The sequence below is a fragment of the Mastacembelus armatus genome, chromosome 10 (assembly GCF_900324485.2).
Source record: "Mastacembelus armatus chromosome 10, fMasArm1.2, whole genome shotgun sequence".
Taxonomy (NCBI): domain Eukaryota; kingdom Metazoa; phylum Chordata; class Actinopteri; order Synbranchiformes; family Mastacembelidae; genus Mastacembelus; species Mastacembelus armatus.
The window spans coordinates 8,960,163-8,982,055 of NC_046642.1; the positions used below are offsets into that span (position 1 = coordinate 8,960,163).

Consider the following 21,893-nt stretch of genomic DNA (forward strand, 5'->3'; position numbering starts at 1 on the left):
TAAAGATATATTTACACACTTTACAGAAATAGAAAATAAAAACACAAAGCTACGCATGAAAGGAAAAAATAAAATAAGTACTCCAAGAGCTAAAGCTTATCTTTTATAAATTAGGAACCAAAAGTTCAAATATGTACACAGTATTTCAACCATTTCTGATACACTTGTTTTATTTATTTATTTATGTCATTTATTTTTGCCCAGTTCAACATCAAAACAGAGACAGGGACTGTACATTTGGCCTGGTGAGTAATATGAGCACACACCATAAACAGAATATAAGTTTCAGGAGTAATACATTGTCTTTCAAATGGTATCTGCTTGAAACCTAGTAACACTGTTGCGATGGCATGTAAGCCTACAGACTGCATCTCTCCTCATATTGTTCTGAATGTAGCTGATCTCAGACACAGTGGTTACATAGATGGAGAATGTGTCACAATCAAGGCAGGAGGGGCCTGAGCTATTCTGGGTGTAGGAAGTCTCATTTTGAAGCTCCAAGATAATGACAGATCATAGTCATTTCCCTTGGGAGATAAAATCTAGTTATCCTTTGGATTGCCCAGCCTGTGGAAATTTGTGAATGCATTGGATTGAATATCAGCCACTTGATCCTGCAGGCACCCACTCTGAAGGCCAACATGATACACAAGGTAAAAAATCATGGAATGTGTTCTGTGCCAACTCTATTTCCATTTCCACGATGAGAGAAAAGTTTGGTTAAGTATAATTTTAAAGGAATAGAATGACAACAGGATAAAAAAAAAACAACATAAAACCTTGTGTTTTTCTGTGATCTTTTTGTGTGGGGTTGTGTCTATAGCTACTGTGAAACAGAGATCAATGGCTAGACTAACATTTTAGAACCTGCTGCTAACTTATTCTCATCTCCACCAGTAATAAATATCTATCTCTCTGTTCATCCCCACGCTTTACACACTCCTAGCCAAATGCATTTGGACAAAAAGAACTAAAGACAAAGGGGCAAGTTCTCAGAACAAACATTTTTCTACCAGGAAAACATGCTAACAAGTGCATAGGAACATTACTCAGGCCTTGTGATGGTCACAGAGAAGAGGAACAGGAGAGGAAACATTGAGAGGATAGGAATTGTTTCTCTTGTGTAAGCCTTGCTGGAAAAGACCATTAAGGAAAATGGTTTTGCTCCCCGAGCATAATGTATTGGTTTACCATTTCAGTTTGAGTCTGGACGTGCTTGTCCTTCCACACCACAAGGCCCATTAACCTGATGTGCAGGGGAGGGCTGTGGGCTATGATCTACAAGAAAAGAATGCCTGAAAGCTTTCACGTGTCCACGACATATTGTGCTGCAGACTACTTTTCTATTTTGTTACATCCACAAAAAATACAGCTTTTCACACTGTATTGAAAAAGTAAGCTTTGGACAACCAGCTAGACAAGAATCAGACAAAAAATTGTCACAATACACTGGAAAACCATTCCATACTGAGAGACTCTTGTTTTCAGGGTGTATTTTTCCAGCAGCATAATGGAATTGCAAAAGTGCAGCCTTGCAAACCCATACAGAGAAGTCTTGGAGCAAAGCCATGTCTTTTCGTTGGGACTTTTTGACACCGGAGACTTTGGATCACTGGGATTTTTGGCTTTTGATTTTTGGGTGCAACTGATAAACAGACCAAGATTAAAAAGGGTACTTTACATGAACATTGGTTTGCTCTGGTCTCTGAAAGGGCAGCATGGCTGGTGCAGATGGTGAGGATACATTCATGAAGAACAGTGCGGATACAGACGTTGCTCGGCTCCATAAGAGTAACTTCTGACATGGGGAAATATTGATTTGAACCCCTTGACCCAGTCGACTTCCAGCATCCCAACTCCTGCGGCTTTGAACTTCCATCCCCAGCTCATTTCTTCCTACTATCTTCCCCAATAATACATGTGACATCTTGAGCAAAGCTGTCTTGCTCCCGAGGATCATTAATGAAATCTACATCTCTGTCTGTGGTGATATGAAAAAATAATGGTGGAACTGAAATTATTACTCTTCACAGTGCCCTAGGATTTAATACATTTTTAATCAAGGTGAGCTTGGCTGGGTGGATTACCACTGTGATTTTAGATGCTCTCTTAATAAAAGCTTCTCATGCTAGGACGGAGAAGACTGCATTTTATGAGAATATTTGCATGAGACATGGCGAGAGGGAAAAGGAGTTGGAAATCAAAGTTAACCTGTCAGTTGTTAAGTTGTCACTAATGTAGGTGTGTGTTTGCTGATTGAATTGCAGATGATTGAAATTAGATCCACAGCTAATATCTGAATGTAAAAAAGATTAGATTTTGTTTTGTACATCTAATACACAACGGACAATTACAAAGTGGTTGCTGTACAGGTTACAGTCCTAACCTGTTACATGGTTACACACTGAATCAGCAGGGGTTTGGAGATCGGAAAGGGGGAAGGGTGTGGTTTCAGTCTAAGCCAATTTAACAATGAGCTCAGACTAAGTGGCCCCAGCCCGCCTTGGGGAGATCCATCTGAGAAAGATTAACTCCAGGATTTAATGAGCATAATGATCAAAGCCACGACCACCTGTGCTATGGAAGGGCAAGCTAGAAAAAGGCAACTGTACCTAACAAATGTAGGGAAAGGATCTTGACTATAAAGGACTGAATTGGTAAATACACAAGGAGAATAAAGATACAGTATACGAAAATATGTTCATATAAGCTTTAAATGTATTGTATGTTTGTGTTTTGTTAAATAAATGCACAAAATAGACTGCTCTAGTACAAGCCTCTATCACAGCACCCTGAGAAAAAAGAAATAAAACTACTTAATCACAGAAATAAACATAAACAGTAATATATTCCAGTATGATGGAAAGGCATAGCATTTTGTCAGTGAAAGATATCGGTCATAGGGTCAAACCAGCCTAATGCTGAATATGTAATCAGCCAGCGCACTAGTTTTAGGCCAATCATAGTGGCATATGAACTGTGCTAATATTTAATTTGAGACAGTTTATTTTATTTTTTATGACCTAATTTAACTTGTCCTCCCCACTAATTGTCTGACATGGGATTTGTTTGCAGAAATTTAAAATGCATAATCTGTCAGTGTATCAAGACTTTAAAGAAGAGGTAATGTGTTTCTCCCTAACTTTTCATTCCTTTGTTCCTTCGCAGCATTGTGGAGAAGGTTATTATTTGGCACTTCATTAAAAGGCAAGGCGGCCTGTTGGAGCAGACTGCCCCTGCCAGTTAACAGTCGTGTAGAGCAGCTGCACAGGCAGCAGTGTGGTGAAAAGGCTGGGGATTGGGTATGGGACTGGGATTGGGACTGGGATTGGGATTTAGGTTCAAAGGACTCATCCAAGGTGGGACATGTTGCAGTAACCTTGAGTACATCAGTAAACCCTCCCACCCCCAAGGTGTTAATGAGTTCAGAAACACCAAAATAGCTTTGGATTAAAGAATCCCCTAAAGGAAGGAATTATTCTGTCACTTAAATAGATTGTTTAGACAATATGTACTCTCTTTTCAGTCCAACTTTACTTTGCGTGTGGACATACTGTCATTAGGAGTTACAAAGCACCATTAATAATGATAATTAAGCAATGTTATAATGTGACACTCTTGCTTTTTCATTTTAAATACAAAACCTTAAATTTCTTTTTGCAGCAGACATCCAGAATATCAAACGTGAATTTAATAATTGCTATTGTCAACTATTAAAACTAACACTGCCCTTCTGCATGATCGACACCCTCTCCCACTAGCTAAGTAGGTACACAGCGAAGAAATCAGCGGCTGCACTAACCTTAAATCTGAGAGATGGGAAAAGTGACAGATGCTATAAGACTCAGATTGTTTTGATCGGGCTCCCTCTCCACCACATGTCATGCAAAGTGTGTGATATGCTCAGGGAGATTGCTATGGCTGGGCTCTATTTAGCAAATGATAGGAAAGTTAAAAAAAAAACATCTGGGAGAAGACAGAGATAGATAAGTAGTGATGGAGTGAGAGAAACAGAAAGAGAGAGACAGAGAAATAGAGTCTGATAGCTCGGGCTCAATACCCCCCACCCCCCTTCTCAGCCCCCCAATTCCTCGTAGAGCTGAGGGTGAGCGGCTTGTCCTGATTTTTGTGGACAGAGTTGCTTGAAGAACCAGCAGGTGCTATGGACATCACTCTTCAGGCTGGGCAAGCGTAGGCCCTTCGTTGCAAGGCCCCCCAAGGCAAAGGAAGAGCATAGAAATCAGAACCTGGGGGAGGGCGCTCAAAGCAGTGCCTGTGAAAGAGGAAAATAAAAAGTGTCATCACTGTATGTTTCTTTTTTGTTTCCTAAAAATCATGCAGACATTTCACTTTCCTCTCCAATAAGCATGCCCTTCAGGGACTTGGCACCAGAGCTTTCACTGTGTTACACACTATGTTATTCTTGCACTTCAACAACTGGCAGAAAAGGTTACCGAGACATGTTCCAACTAGATTGCATAGATTGGTCTGTGATAGAAAAGTGTGGCAGGGAGTAAGAAAAACAATTGTGTATCTCACCATAGAATACAAGTGCTACATTACACTGAGCTCAGGCTACTGACTCAATGAGGAAATCTTTTATCTTCCCTTGTCTTTTATCCTGTGCCGTCCTGTGATCATTTCCCAAGATTTCCGATGTTGTAAGCTTTGTTGCATGACAACAACGTTCATTCAGTGATAACAGTCTGCTGTTGCTTCAGAATGGCATATTTCTGTGGCCATGTAATACTGATATACAGCATATCTAATCTCGATTGGGTGGTATTGTTGTTTTTGTTGTTGTCCTTTGTTTGGGTCAGTGGTATGATCTCAGCAGCCCCTTGAAGTCATACTACATCACAGAATGAGTGTATGGGAGGACTCTGAGAACCGTTTTTACATTGTTTAAGAGACTCATTCATTGAACTCACGTTCTCAAGAGGTTTTCATAAATTGCCCATGGCTTTAAATCTGTAATATCCTGTCATATTTTAGACTGTCACAGGCATGGCTTAGATCCAAGAGCTGCAATAGCACATTCAGATCTGGGTCTACTCAGATACGCAAAGAGGATGACCCTGGTCACCATCTTTCTTCTCAGAGCTGCTCACATCTGGAATGTGTACTGGTGAAAAGTCAAACTTTTTCTCAGGTGTCATAGAGAATAAAACATGAGCTGCTTTTGACACTGAAATGGGAAGGTAGGACTGGAGGATAGACACTCACATCATCTCAATCATTTCCTTAATCTTTGTTTTAGGAGCACATTGATTATGTTTAGGCCAGTAATGACATATTCACATACTGTCTGTCTGCCTTTGAATCACAGCAGTCCACAGCTGGATTCTGTCCATTGACGTCTGGCTCTGATCAAACAAAATGCATCTCCTGCTGTTTCCAGAGGTGTTTTCTCATCATCAGCTCAAACTGAAATAGAAAGCATGAGGAAGAACAGAGCCTCTCAAGCTGATTTTTTAAAGGGGGCTTATTTGGTGGATTCATTGTAGATATCAGTGCTTATGACTTAATTCCTCTAGTCAGACTTTTAAATCTTTGGATCATTTGCTTGGTGATGGTTGGTATTATCACTACAATGCTACTAATGGATAGCCTGATTCCCACTCTGGTCAGGTTGGCCTGGATAAGCACGGCATGTGGATAGGATCTGAACCATGAACTTTGTAAGAATGAGAGGAGCTGGACTGGGAAGCCAACCAAAACAGGAAATCTTAAGCATGTTGTGGTTTATGTGTTGTTAATGGAGATGGCATTGTGACTCACTGAGCCGTTCACTCTTACAGAGCTTCACACCTTGCCGTATTGTGTGGCCGGCACTCTGGCACTGAGCACAAGCTCTGACCGCTCAAATCGCAGAGAGGATTCTCACATTTTATTGGCAGACTGAAGAAAAGCTGGAGGACCTATTGTGGTCCTTAAAGTGTACACTGCCCTGGCTTGGACCTTGCTTATTGCTTTCACCTTTGTCATGTGAACTTTGAAGTCTTATATTAAACGCAAAAGTGAGTTCAAAAGAAGTCTAACCTTCTCTAAAAATAAAACAAAAACAGTAATGATCCATAATTTGCCATAGATTGTAAAACTTCTCTGAGTGCTTTAGAGAATAGAGCTTCCAAACTCTTAAGGCTTTTACTGATTAACCATGCCCTGAAAGTATCTGGCTCTGGCTTTGATTTATGGCAGATCTCTGGAGGTTACTGTTGTATGGTCAGCACCTCCTCCCAGGATATTGTGTTTTGTCAAGTTTCCCTGTCTCTCACGGTGTCTGGGAGAGCGCCATGAATGGGGCCTGTGCTTCTTAATGGAGGGACTTAATTGTACTGCTGCTGCCCCATTCACAGCAATGGGCTAACATTAGGAAATGCAAAGAGAGGTTGAATCTATTTAGACTGTAAATCTGATCTTGTTTGATTAGCTGTATGTTTTAGTGTTTCAATGAAGCTTGATCTGTTTTAGAGAAATACAGATAGTTTTTTTGGTGGAGAACAGAAAAACAAACTGCAAAAAGGTAATCAGTAAAATATTATCTATGATTTTGGATGAAAGCATTTTCACACAAAGCCTTGTTTAATTTGAAAGCAAAGTTAAACATTCCTTGTAAGGAACAGCATTACAACTAGGAAACTCAACTCTACAAAGTATTATCTTTGGAAAAAAAGAGTTTTAACTGGTCTTATCAGATGGAAAGAAAGATTTTTGGTAGCTGAATTGATTCAGAGGTTAAGTTTCTAAGAATAACTCTCACATATGAGAAACAAAAAAAAAAATGACGTAGTCTTACACACTCTCTGTGTTGTACTACAAAACCATGGGAGCCAGTAGGTTAAAGTCCAATAATCTGCTAAGATATTAACTTTTTGTCAGTGCCAATAATAACATCCTTGTATTGGAGTTGAGTTTGGCTGTGAGGATTATTAACAGAGTTTCCAACGTTCCTGTTAGAGTTTGAGTTTCCCATTCGTCATCGAAAACATCCAAACTGATTCTGCCAAGTATTTTAGGACTCAACATCATATTCCTCTTAGAAATTCCTCTACAAAATTGTTTCCTCACTAGTCAGCAGTTGTGCTTTAATATATCGGGAAGTGCTTTTGCTCATAATCTCTTGAGAAATGAGGAGCTTTGACTTGGCAGAAAGTTGGCCAAAGGCAAACACAGCAAAAATAGATTTTTTCATGACAGTCAGAGGTGATCAAAACTTTTTCTTCATCACACCGAGGGTTGTGTTTACAAGTTTGATGGCATTCTATGCTTAACAAAACCTAACATCTTTGCAGCTGTCATTGCTAGAAATTTACCTTGCTCTAGAATGGCATGGGCCCCTTGTGGGAAAGACGGGGCCGTGGGCGTCTCCTCTTAAAACCGGCTGGTCTGTGGGTCTGACCACCCCTTGCAGGGTTTTGCTGGACCATTTTTCTCATCGTAGCCGCCTCTTCCAGCTCTTTGCCATGCTCTGTGGAGGCCATGGGACCTGAAAGACACACACACATAGGATGGACCAATTAGATCCTTAAAATCCAGCTCCAGCTAATGTTATTTCTTTTTTACCGAGAATATCACATTTTGATTATGTGTCCATCAGTGCCTAAGGAAAATGTGTAGCAAGATTCACATATCACACTGCTAATGGATGTGGAAACAAGAGACATGTATAGATGTATGTGTGTATATATGTGTGGGGGAGCCTCTTAAGGCCACACATCATTGTAGTTTATTAAGTCTTTGTGGTGGAACTGAACCACAGCATAAAGTTGTATCCTTCTCAACAAACCCAAACCCTTATGTTTTCTGTCTTTCTCACTCTCTCTTAAGATTACAAACACCAGACAGCACCAGACCTTCTGGAGGTGTGTCCTGTTGCATTGTTTGATCCAATAGTAGAGATAAGTTTATTACTATTGTCGCTCAGCGAACGTGTGTCAATGTCTTAGGTGTGTGTGTGTGTGTGAATGTGTGTGTTTGAGAGTGATCCCAGATGTTCTCAGTCATCTCTCAATAAGTGTGGTCTGATCCCTTTAAGCCTCTCTTCCAATTGGTTTCCTCCACCTCAAGTGTCTCTATGACCTTTTAACCTATTGCAAACTCATGTCTTGGAGATTATGTTTTAAATGTTTTGCAGCAGATCTTGTAATGAGATATTTCACAACGATGATCCTTCACACTCCATCCAAGTCTAATAAGATTTGAGTAAAAGCAAAGAACTTTTTATTTGGCCATTTCAAAGTGGTTACACATCTAAATGACCACATACTATAGGTATTGTTTAAACAGTGATGCATTTTTAATTTTAACAAACAATTAAATGCATATAAACCTTCATTAATGTCATTAAAATTAATGAGATGGAGCCATGTAGATGTGATTTAGCATTACACTACCATAAGGATGAGGGAACTCACAGGAGACAAATCTGAAAATCTAAACTGAAGCAGCTGAGTCTGAGATATATGCACTATACCTTAGATCATCTTTGGCACCTTCCTGCTTCCCTAAATAACCATTTTTTAAATTAAACTCAGCATCTTCGATTTGTAATGTAGTCTGTAAAGGATTCTCAAGCACTAGAAATTTCTCTCTAGAGCCACTGATATATATATATATATATATATATATATATATATATATATATATATATATATATATATATATATATATAATATACAAATTTCTGGGTGATTTAAAAAAGTAAAGTAATTTAACCTCATTGGTAAAATTGGTGGAATGACCTTTAAAAGCACACCTTTCTCACTTTTCTAAATTAAAATCATCTTCTATGATCTCTTCTGCAAGACTTTTTAGAGCCAAACTTCTGCCTTTTCCCAAGAGAAACTGAAAATCCCCACTGGGTGTTTTCCATCAAAGAGCTGATTGACATCTCTCACATGGGGTCATGACATTCCTGTCTCCTCTCTGAGACACTGACACCACTTTTAGAATTCCCAAGAGAACAACCTTTCTCGGATTTACAAGGACTTGTGTGAGGACACAGCTTAAGATAAGTCAGCCAGTCGACTGCAGCACTTTGGAAAAGCAGCAAATATACTGAGGACAGCAGTTCAGCAGCTTACAAAAGCCATGGTGATGCTGAGTTTCTCTGCTTCTTTAAGATTATTTTCATCAGCTGGTGTCTTTAGTTGTGGCAGAGTGGTGATATTTGGTGATATTACAGGCTGTGATGTGAACAAGACACTGATATGACCCAAAGGATGTAGCCTGATTGAAACATTAAAAACTGTCTCTAAAATACCTGTACTGCTTTCAAAACACTCAAGCTTCTCTAATAGCCAAGATCAGTTTGCCTCAATAGAGGGCAGTTTTCTTCAAGAGAAGAATTCAAAACACCATTAAAAGGAAGGCAAAGTCTCTTTGCAGCATTTCTTAATTACTGACCTTCAGCTGTGTCATATTGAAGATATTTTTAAAAGAACAACTTCCACAGAGCAAGAGGAAACAAAGAAAGGTTTCTAGCTTTCAGCTTTTAACAATGGTGAACTGCATGACTGAGCCAGACAGCTTGTTGAATGTTTTCAATGTATATCCCTGAAACGCCAGACATCTCAAGTTCCATTTCCACGCTAATCTCCTTCTGCAAGCACATTACACACTGTATTTGGTAGTGAACAGTGGGCTAATTCATTTCTAGCAGGGAATGTCTCTTGCATATTTTCACATCTAAAGTCCATCTTTGCCCCTAGAAACTCTAATCTGCACATTATCTTTTTGTTATTGTTCCAGATACACCAGTGCATCAAGGACATTCACACATTCTGTGGCATTCAAGGCATTCAGCTCATTATGTCCAAAACTAGGATGTTGAATAAACACCCATGTCTCTTAAAACACCCTAAGCAATCAGATGCACAACACACATGAAACATGAGGCTGTAGTTCTCACTATTTAAAGTATGCTTAAAATGAACTACTGTGGACAGGGTTTCGTCTAAAGGTAGAAGTTTCCTTAAACTGTTGAAGGTGGAGTGAAAAGCTTGGTATCACATACAGAGATGATACAGTAATTGTTAAAATCGGAGTGCACACTTTTGGTCAGAATCTCCTCAGAGCTGTTATGGTCTTGCACTCAGTTGTACGCATGAAAAGGTGCCAGAAGTAATTGGGTGAAAAAAGTGCTTAATGGGGAATTTAAAATACTGCCTGCTTTGTTACTGCCACACACACGACAGATTGCTGCATGAACATGAACTAATCTTGGACATACTAAATGTCTCAGCGATACCTGCTGTACCTACAGTTCTACTACTGTGTACAACTACTGTGTAATGGGCCAGTTGAACAGGTGCTGTAAACACACTCTCTCACACACACACGCACACACACACACACACACACACACACACACACACACTGCAGTGCAAGATGGTAAAGTAATTGTACCACAGCTCTCACAACTTATCTGCTGTTCTCTGGGTGGCTCAGGCTGTCATACGCCAAGTCCTTAATGAGACAATTTAGATGTCTCCTGCCATGGCAAACTGTCAGCAACTGCTCGGCACTTGGGTTTGAAGGGAGAACATCTCGTGATTCTCCTGACAAATCTCGACCCATCCAATCTGGGCACAGGACAGAAAAGTGTAATGAAAACTGCTAAAAATAAGCTGGGTCCCAGTGATAACATTGGCAGTATAGATTAACTCCTGCAGCCTGTAGGGAAAGCATCTCACTGTGACAGTATGATATACAGCAAAAGCTAGCTTTGTATCTCTCCATGTCTGCAGTGAAGTACATACAGACTGAATGTAAAGGCATCTGTTGCATCTGGATAAGACTTTTTGATTGTTTCCAATGCAGGTTTAACACTGGATAATGCATTTTTCATCTCCATAAACAAAGATATCTCAGATATCCTATTGCTCTGAAATTGGATCCAGTCTCTGTAATATCCCATTTGATCTTTTCCCATGAGAGATTTCTATGTTTATGTTCTGCTGGTAAAACAGTCAAATGGCAGGATAACACATGTCAATAAGTGTCTTATCTCTTCCTCTGATGACCTTGGAACCCTGGTTTTGCCCTTTTCCCACTAAATCGCATCACTTCTTTCCACACTTGGTAATTCCCTAATTAAAGTTTAATAAAGGGGGAATTTCAGGAATGCCTGGTTATTGCTGGAACTGCTTTTTGCATCACTGCCACCTCCTTAAAAAGGAGAGATGCAGGAGAGAGGAGATAGAGCCGATCAGGTGAAGAGAATAGTTGATAGTGTCATAAACAGACCACTGTCCAGACTAATGATGAATATCAGGTTGGCTGCTCCCATATTCCCTGCCCTAGTTTCACCACCACCTCTGAAGGAGATATCTGTTATGTTGTCTTTTTCAAATGGCCAGTTCTCTGTCTTATAATGGCTGAGCAGAAAGTGGAAAACTGACAGCTTATCCCTGTTGATCCTGCAACAGTCCATCAATGGAACCTGGAGAGATATTCATCTTCCAGTGCTTGTCTATCCAGTCAGAGAAGAGAAACGGTTGTCCTCTGTTTTAATGCCAAGTTCAGCAGCTGCTCTCATTGCCGGCAAGAGCAGACTGTATATCACAGCACTGTGTCAATGCAGGAACAAAGAACATGGCAAATAGTCCAAAGCTGCTTATTAACGGTTGCAAAGTTGATTTGTGTGTATCAACTGCCAAAATGACCACATAACAAATGTCTGTAGTTGTAAATGTGTCCACAGTGAAATGGTTTTTCTGCCATTATGACATAAGAGATTAAACTCTACCAGCCTGGGAGACTAAGTACAATAAAGCAGCTATGAAATTAACTATGTGACAAATATACCCAGGGCTGTTCATGGTCAATAAACTGTTGCGTCAAATGTAAACATGCATAGTCAAGCATGGCCACCAAAATTTAATCCTTGCTGTGTTTAATTTTCTCAGTGTCATTGCAAATTAATTTGTTGTCTTGAATCTTATTGTTTGTTTACTTGTCACGCTCATCACTCAGTTACACTGATTATGAATCAATTGTGTGCAATCTCATTGATCCTTTTTCACAGTTGGTTAAGCTTCTCAAAAACATTTCATCTCTCCTCTGTTTTTTTTTACTGTTCCTACATCATTTATCTGACACCTGGGTGCCATAAATCCTGTTCTCTGCAGTTTCTACAGTTGTATCATAATGTCTAGACAAACGGCTTGATGATTAGCAGTGACTGATAATGAAGGTTGATTTGTTTGAATTGTTTGAATTGAAATATCTTGACATCAATTAGCTGGATGGCCAGGTAATTTTGCAGAGGCATTCATGATACCCACAGGATGAAGGATGCTGACTTTAGTCATCCCCTGGGCCTTTCTGTAGTGCAGGAAAATAGGTCTTTTCAGTGTGTTATTTATCCAGGCAAATATTTCTGTACCTGCTCAATACATTGGAACATAGTTTGTACTTTCAGGGTTCCCATATGAGGCATTTTAATGACTTTGGTGTTCTCTGACTTTTCAATTAGAGCTCTTTGAGGTTCTTTTTTGGTGTTCTGAATGAAATGTCTCAAGAATTCCTTGATGAATTGCTTGAAATTTGGTTCACACACCTTTGTACACAGGACTGAATGTAGTGACGTTGATGACTCCTAAACTTTCCGCTTGTGCCATCATAAGGGCCTCATCAATAATTTGCACAGCCACTCTTGGCAAAACTAATAAAACCAGCTGCCGTTTTTCTTTGTACTAATTTGAAATAGTTTTTATGGCAGCAGTCTTAAATTGTAAACATAAAAAATAACTATTTAACATTCTCATTTTGATCATGTTAGCATGCTGACCTCAGTATTTATGTCACAGCTCTGATGTGCCTAAATTCAGCCCCACAGAGCTGCTAACTTGGTTGTAGACTTGACTTGTGAATTTCTGTCTGGGCTGAGATTGTCCCTCTAAGTAGACTAAACAAAGACCCAGCTAAAACTCTTCCTTAACAGTATAATCTAATGTAATGGTGTATTGGGTTTCTCTCACAAAAATAAACCAAGTATTACCATTACAGCATTTGCTAGACATGGACAATAATATAAAAACAACAGAATTATTTGTGTCTACTGTATATGAGAAGTACAGTAGTTGTGGCTTATTACGTGTGTATAATCTTGATGGGTAATAGAACAATATTTGTGTTAGTGGGAGAGAGGAAGAATAAATACCCTGGTGTGTGTAGCCATGGTTATTACCATGACGTTGGAGGAGCAGGCTTGCTGTCTCCATCGTGTGCCTCCCTCCTTCATTCACTAAAAGGAAAGGAGTAGCTTTAGCTAATGAATCCCTCTGTAGCATGCCATTATCACAGGCATACTAACCCACACAGCCAGACAGAGACATGTCATGGGCACAGATGCTTCCCACTGTATAAGCACATTAGGGGATCAGGATTATTTAGCCAAGGATGAATTGTGTTAATTGTGCCAGATACAAGGCAAACATTCTTTTAACCTAGAATAAGCCCCTGCACTGCTACAGCATCATACTGGGGATTTGCTAGCTGCCTGATGGCCTCCTCACACATTCATCCTGCACATATGGAATGGTGCCTAACTAAGGAGGCTGTCCTTTGTCGTTCAGCTTTCACAATCCAACATTTAGTGTCGGAAGTGCTGCTTATCGCATGCCTACCAGTAAGTCTGGGCCTTGGCAGAAACTGGTACCAATTGCTTGCCGACTTTCAGGGCACGTTACCATGGCAGCCACCATGAAAGGCGCTCAGTTTGGAGCAAAAAGGAATGACATTGTCAGGTAAAACTGACGAGGTTCACAATTTACAAATTATGCTGAAAAGAGTCTGAATCCAAGCTCAGCTCCGTCTGTTTCTGTAATGTTTTTGATCTCCTCTGTCGGCCACCACACTTCTCCTCTGAGTGTTCCTCTCAGGGGGTGTTTGTTTTGGTCATGAGCACTTTCTTTTATTTCTGTCGGGGACTGTTTGATATGCAGCATTGTTGTAGTGTGATAATGCTAGGCTTGTGGCTGAGCTGAAGGCTGGCTTTGTCTACACAAACTCCACTGAGGAAACCAAAGTGCATGAAAAGTTGCTCCCATTACTGCAGCTTTTAAACTTAACCCCTTGCCCACCCTGCTCTGAAAGCAACCCCCCACTCTCACTGAAGGTTCAGAACAAATTAAAAACAAACTGTGCAGCCCGCTAGTTTCTGGCTTTCTCCCTTTGAGTCAGCCAGTTGCCTGTGAAGTGTGTGGCTATATATGCTCCTGAATTAGAGAGTGTATGAAATGATGAGGTGTGAGGCCGCGTACTCTGCTATGATCAGAGCGCTGTGAGTTCAAAGGGCCAGAAGAAGCACTGAGCCAGTTAATGAAGCCACTGACTCCCCCCACCACTTGACTGCCTATTGGTTTATTCACAATCCCACTCTAGCTGAAGGGGTGAATTTGTGGCTACAAGGTTACTGCAGGTTTGAGCCTACTGAACATGAGCAGTCAGAGGAGCAACCATACAATAACTCTAAGAGATTTGCTCTAGTAGTTTCAAAACAGCTCAGAGCAGGTGCAGGAGAGATGATGCTGCTGCTTTTTTCCGTACATATCAGTGGGTAAATCTTTGCGCAAGGCAGGTACAGTAGGTAGGTGAGGCTACCAACCACTGCCCTAGTCTCCAGAGACTACATGTCAAGGGCAAAGGGATCCTCCAACCATCCGTTTCCATGGGCACGCTAATCAGATGTTAAACACAGCCTGTGCCTCTCCTGTGTCATCATCTCCCCCATGCTGTGAAGCTGTACATTCTCCCATTTCAGATGTGGGAGAAAGAGAGAAATAAAAAGAGGGGGAGAGACGTCACTGCACAGGGTTCACTGCAGCTTTTAATGCCTGAGGGAAGCATCACCTCTCCCCATAGTATACTACAGTACTATTAAAAGAAAGTAGCACCAGCATTACATCAGAATATGTTATCTCTCAAGCAGTGTTAATTTTGGCAGCTATTTTAGAGTTAGTCTTCAGATGAAAACACTTATTAGTCTTTGACACATTTTTAGTCATTTTCATCCTTTATACTTTTAGTCTAATTTTAATTGATAAAAAGTTTTCCACAACTATTAGTCATTACTTTTAGTCACAATGCAACTTTCATCCCACTGAATCTCGCAGGTGTGTAGCCACGCTTGCAGCTCCACCATTAACGTTCCCGTAAGCTTCCTGAGATTCCATCTGCACACTTTCCTGATCCAGTCCAATGACACAGACTGCTTAAGTGTAGACTGACCGTGTTGCCTATTTTTTATTGCTTTAACAAATAACATTTCTATATACTAATAGAAAGTGTCCCCTAAAACACAGTGTTACTATTGAGTGGTCTGCAACTTTGCATAAAGTCAGTGCAATGAAACTTAGAAAGCAATTTCCTCACACGTTTAAAAAAAAAAGAAAAGCGAGGCTCAGCTGCACAGTGCTGCAAGTGAGCTAAAGTCAGTGTTTATTGGCCCTATGAGGTGTTCATCAGCTTTTAAGATAAACTGTTTATGAATTCCATATATTGTTTTGATCTTCTGTTTTTGCACCATCTGTCCATCTTGAGGAGCCCTGAGTGCAGGGTGGTCTTAGTTAATGAGACAGGGGCCCTGTCCTGATTCAGAAAACACTCTGTGGGGAGGTTCACGCTAATAGTCAGTGGCAGATCATTTGGTTGACTACCATATATGTATACATCTCTATGTGTAAGATCTCCCAAAGATAACATTGGTGCTCATAGACAGAATAATTGAGATGCATAATGCATAATTTCATAAACATATTACATACTATAACATATAACATACGTGTTCAATCATGAAAGAATTATTTCTGTACTACAACATATAGTCAGATACATATACAGTACATATACTCTAACAAAAGACATGCATATCCTGTTGCCTTAGGCTTTGTGTTCTGGCAGATCCCAGTGAGGGTGTCACTAAATGAACCCGTGATCTGCTAAATCCCTCTACGCCATCCTCAGCCCCAATCCACTCTGCCATCTTTACAGCAATGGAATCTCTTGTCTGACTCAAAACAGGCTAATAACAGCCAGCTGTGCATCCCTTTCAGCCATATATGAAATCTCACTGATCCATGATAGCGCCTATAGAGGTTTGATGTTAATGGGGACAATACTATAAACCATATTTATTTGATTCTCCAAAATAAAAAGCAATATACTGAAGTCATATTTTTCCATTCTGGGTTCCTACAAATTGAGCATGAAAGTAATTAAAGCACCTGCATTCCTACAGGCCTTTATATTTATTCTGTGGTCTGGCAGCCTGTTAATAAAAATGTCCATTCAGATCTTGATCAGGAATCTGATCTACCAGGGACAACTGCTATAAAAGTACCAATGTTCAAAAAGCAAGTCATAAATCACTTTAATATTGGTGGAAAACAGAGCGGTTTCTGAAAATATCTGGCTCTAATTAAGTTGTGAGGAGCGCTCCAGGCCTGAGGATAGGGTCTGGTGATCACATGAGGTCTGGTTAACACAAGACCTCCACCACCCCATGTCCAAACCCTCAGGTTATGCCCTCAAAACTCTAAGGGGGTTCTGGACTGCAACAGATGTATACATTAAAAATCAGAATAGAGTAACTTAGCATAGTTAGATGAACACATTCTTCTTTATAGTGAAGAAGTGTCACTATTCCACATCCGAAATCTGTAAAGAATAAACAGATCACCAGTGGTGAATTTTTGGATGTAGCTGTGGCTTCCTTCTTCATAGAAAGCTTACACAACCTGTCAGCTCCCAGATAGCCTCTCTTCCTGTCTGTCCTTTTATTTTTCTGTCCCTTGACCTGTCTTTTACTCCCCCCTTTGGTTTTTTTCCCCATCGCTGCATTTTCTCTCAAGGGGAGATCTAAGTGAGTAGATTTATTCATTCAAAAGGTTCTGAATTACATTACAGCAGCCCAGCAGTCACATATGCCAAAATCTTCTACAGCACAGCTCTCCAGGGAGTCTTAGCCCAAAGGTTAGCCTTATATCCCTACCAAATGAGTTATGATTTTTCTCTAAATCTCTTCCTCAACTCCCATCCACTCCAGAGCAATTGTAAGTGCCATTCAACAAGCTCATGTTGGGTGATATTTTACAGATGTGAAGTGGTTTAAAACAGAGAAATCGCCTCACTGAACCTTACAGAATCACTGTTTTGTATTATGAGCCCTATAGGGGTGAGTGATATGGATTAGCTCTTCTGTTGTTGTATGTTCATTGTATGCATGATAATGAAATATTTCGATCAAAAAATTCTCAAAAGATCAAATAAATGCACAAGATTTACTTTTGGTTAGTTAATATAACTTCAAACTTTATCACATGAATGCAAAAATCATATACATATTGTACATAATTAAGCAGAATGGAAAGGATTGGACAACCTCATGTTCAACTGACTGATTAAATGTATTTTTCCAGTGTAGTTTTGTATTTGTATCAGTTGAATAATCAGTGAAACTAGACAGAAAAAGCACATAGCTTCTTTAAATCAGTTCAATTAACTGCTACTTACACACTATTTTGCGTGTCTGCATACACATAAACTCAGCTCACGTGCCTCAAAATATTAAAAAAAAGAAAAGAAAAAAGACACAACAAAAATAATAAAATAGGCTCTGTGATTCTCCATAATGTGGTAATAACCTTTCCACTGCTCCCTGTTTGACACAACTGGTTGCCCACTGTTATTATGTTATCCCTGGACATCTGGAAAAGTTTAGCTGCTTTTTGTTCTCTCCATGGCCACCGTAATCACATCCACAGGCACAAACACCTTCTTACATTAGACAACCTGGGATTAGGATTTAAAGCTTCCTGGTTTGGTTTAGCACTATAGATGTTATTTAACAAAATAATCAGTCCTAGCTAGGCAGTGTTTCATGCCTCTGGGTACCTTAATGAGCTGCACTGAAGCCCTACTCTCTTTTGTTGTACTTTGAACTGTAATACTTGGTCGAGCATCTGAGTGAGGCCAGCTACAGTGCAGGATCATGCCTGCTGGTGCCACAGAGCAGACAGCCCCAACAACAATACATCAAAGTTTAATATGAAATAATAGCACTGCTGACAGCTCTCATAAAATCCCCCCCTTCCCAAGCAGATGATTTCTCTGCCAGATAATGGCTCTGATCTGGGCCTCATGCCCTGCTCACACTCACAGCTGCCTCACCTGTTCAGCCCAGGCCTCACACTGACACCTTCTGTGTATATGTGTGCGTGGGCAAGTGTCTGTCTTAGCCAGCTGCTATTGTTTTTATTCTGCGTGTCCCTAGGTGGAAATTGGCAGGGTGTTTTCATGGTGGAGAAAAATGAAGCTTTGATATCTACTAAGAGGCTGCGACAGACACAAGAATGTTTTGAGAATAAGGATGTTTATATGCCAGTCTTAAGAGTTAGGGAGGAAGAGTGATGGGCCTTGGAATGAATTATGGATACCACATGTCTGAAGCTGGAGCCCACTCCTGAGCCAGAGTGCTTTTCAAGGATGGGTAATTGAAGTGTGCTGCTAAAGGATGCTAATATTACATAGAGAAGGCTACAGTAGCTCTTTTAGTGTACTGAATGAATATTGTAGGTAGCATTATGTTGTTGAAGTGAATTGCCTGTTGCACAAGGACTTCTTGCTTATATGCATATACAACCATAAATACATTCAAGACACTCTCATGCACAGTTCCCCACCCTACATCAGTCAGATTCAGTTCTATATTCATTGCTTCATGCAAGTGCACACACACACACACACACACACACACACGCTCTGTTTCACTCTGTGTATCTCTTCGCTTCTCAGACACACATGTACACACACAGATGCCTGAACGAGAGAAAGCCCACTGAACTGGAAAAGCGTTTGTCTCAAGATGAAAGGCTTCACACCCACTGCCTACATGCAGAGCCTCTTCCGACACCTTCCCGCGACAGCGCATACTGTAGCAGAGGCTTGAGCTACGCAGACACACTCCAGCTAGCATCCCTCCCCACACCCATCAAGACCGCAACACACTTGCATCCCTTCCTCTCTTTCACTCCCTTTCTCTCTCTTCCTCTCTGTCAATGGAGCTCTGATACTACAGTAGCAGCCAGGGAACAGAGAGGCATATAAGCAGCATGACTTGGACAACGTAGAGCAGGATAAGCTCCCATGAAAGCCCAAGGCACAGCAGCCTGGTTTTCCCTGTCATTGGTGAAGCACGGTGGGCTCTCAGGCGTGGAGTATGCTTAGCCACACGCAGGGCGTGAAAAACGACACTGACCATGATGCTAGATAATTGCTTCCCATTTACTCATGTGCTGACAGCCTTAGACAAAAATAGCATGTCGCTGTAACGAATGTGCTAGGAAGCATGGGAGCTGTGAGAGCCGTGGCCAAGGATCGATACACAGAGTGGACAGCATCTTCCAAGTTTAAACAGCATGTTACAACCACAATGTATACAGCACCTAGTAACAGCATTTTACAATATATATCCCTAGCCCTATACCTTCCAAGATAATCATAGTCTTTACTACATATTCTATTCTTTGTATCATATAACATATAGTTTACTCAGCATCTTACACAGGTATGGCATTTAATATAAACACAATTTGTGTGTGCATCTTCCAAGCCACTGTAGTTGGTAGGGAGGTGATAATCCCAAGAATAGTCTAGACATTTACACAGGCCTGTTTTTTTTTCACACTAAAATGTTACCTGCATCACATCTGCAGACTGCCCATTCGTCTACAAACGAACCCCACAGCCAGATTTCTAAGAACCCATTCACTCCCATTAGAGAGAATATGCCCTGCCCCAGTATGATTGTCCTAGGTCAATGTTTTTGTTTCAAATAATAGTCATTTTAGGTCAACATTGGAATTAATATCTAGTCAAACAATGGCTTCAGAGACGGAGGCAGCACTTTAAGGAAATTTATGGTCACAAGGCATCAGAACTAAGCTCCTCCAGAGACAACCCATACATCTGGGATCTGTGTTCCCCTCGCTGATGCGTACAACAATCACAGTGCTCATTATCATCACCACAGGCGGCACACATGCATATATAGGTGATGTGTGCCCTGCTGCATCATAATCATGCAATAATCAAACAGCACTTGTGCCATAAATTCATCACAATCACTCCCCCTTATACAACATGTGCCATGCATATCTTACATTTCATGACAGCCACAACAATCACCTATACATCCAGTCTATCTGTCACTCAGGAATAGCTCCAGGCATGAATGTCCCTCATTAAAAACCTCTATATATTTCATCCCTAAGTCTTTACAAACTGACATCATGGTGAGGCAGGGAGAAAAATTACTGATTTAAGATACAAACCACATTCAAGTTTACCATAAAAGCCATGGCAGTACAATAGCAGACCGTATAGCCACTGCAGTGCAGTACTGTATACAGCCAGGTGCTGATATTCCTGCCTTTTGGAGCCCACACAAGGCTTAACCATGCTGGGTAACTGATCAACTACAGCTGCCTGCACAAACCCAAGGCAAACAGAGAAAGAAATAGAAAGCAAAGGGAGACGACTGGCGACAAGGCTGGCCGCTCCTGTACTCACCAGCACTGGCAGAACACAGCAGAGACACCAAGAGCACAATCACCAGCGTCAGGATCTTCACATTCATTTCTGCACTCCCCTCTGGCTCTCCGCTAGTCACTCGCTGATATACTGTAGTGGTGTGTGTGTGTGTGTGTGTGTGTGTGTGTGGAGAGGAGGGAGAGAGAGGGAGTGAGAGAGAGAGGGAGAGCAGCTGAGCGAGCAAGAAAGGGAGAGAGACTGTTTGCTCCCTTGTATGTGTGTGAGAGAAGTGAGTGTGTCAGTTTGTGGGAATGTGTGTATGTAGCGTGCGGTGGCTCCCTGACTGTGTCTGTGTAAATGTCTAAATGCGTATTTGTATATCAGTGTGTGACAGCGCCACTCCAAGACTGGAGGCACGTCTTTATCTGAGCGCTCCCACGGTGTGTGCGTGTGTGTCTCTTCTTTTCTTGTGTCAGAGAAACAGCAGCATAAGCCAAGTTCAGTTGAGCTTTGAATGTGCTGGAAGTCAGCTCGCAGGTCCGTCTGTTGGCATGTGTGTAAGAATGAGTCCTGTTTGCCTTGGATAAGGAGACTAGTTGGTCATGTGGCTTATGTATCATTGACTCTCTGGGTCACGGAAAAGCCCCCCTTCCCCATCATCACCCACCCTCTCCACCCCTTTTCCACAAACATGCAAGTGTACACGGCAGAGAAAAGAGAGGGAGAGAGCTAGTAAAGGGAGGGTGGAGAGGTGGAGTAGGGGGGTGAAGGGTTGGGGGGGGGGGGGGGGGGGGGGGTTGTGGGGCAAGCAGGTTTATGATAATACCTAAACAGATGCTCTTGTTGAAAACTCTTTGAATTGCAAACAGGGCTGCTTGCCAGGAATCCACGAATCAAAATACCAGCTTATAGGGGGAAGCAGATGAAAGAAGGGAAGGTGTGAGATGAGGTTCATGCTTTCCTGCTTTTGTATCTACACCAGCTGTAGAGACCTTTCTTCCCCACTATTCTTTACCTACAGTGGCACTGGCAGCCCCTTCTCGCTGAAGGTATGGTTTAAATCATCTGCACCGTTTGAAGTTAGTGTCCGTGACACTGGGAGTAACCGCAGGAAAAAACTTATCAGACTCTGCCCGATCCCATCGCTCGCACTATTTGTTTCACTGCCCCTGAAGTCATTTGTTTTTTTTTTGTTGTACAGATTATATTCTTTGCATGAACAAAAGCAGCAAGAAACCACCACCCTACATGGCTATAAAATAAGTTAACTTATTTTTTTTCATTTGTTTATCAGACAATAAACAGGAAAGGTTGTATTTCTTGCTGTGAATTGTGAGAACTGTAAGCAGGCCCTA

At 41.0% G+C, this 21,893-nt stretch overlaps 1 protein-coding gene across 1 annotated transcript; it reads right to left on the reverse strand.

The window, feature by feature from the left end:
* Positions 1-163: 163 nt before the first annotated feature.
* On the reverse strand, positions 164-21,070 carry apln (apelin). Its single transcript, XM_026329920.1, has 3 exons — positions 20,578-21,070; positions 7,317-7,489; positions 164-4,273 (listed from the first exon to the last, which is right to left on the reverse strand). The coding sequence occupies exons 1-2, from the start codon at positions 20,642-20,644 to the stop codon at positions 7,323-7,325; spliced, it is 234 nt and encodes a 77-aa protein (XP_026185705.1). The 5' UTR covers positions 20,645-21,070; the 3' UTR covers positions 164-4,273; positions 7,317-7,322.
* Positions 21,071-21,893: the final 823 nt, after the last annotated feature.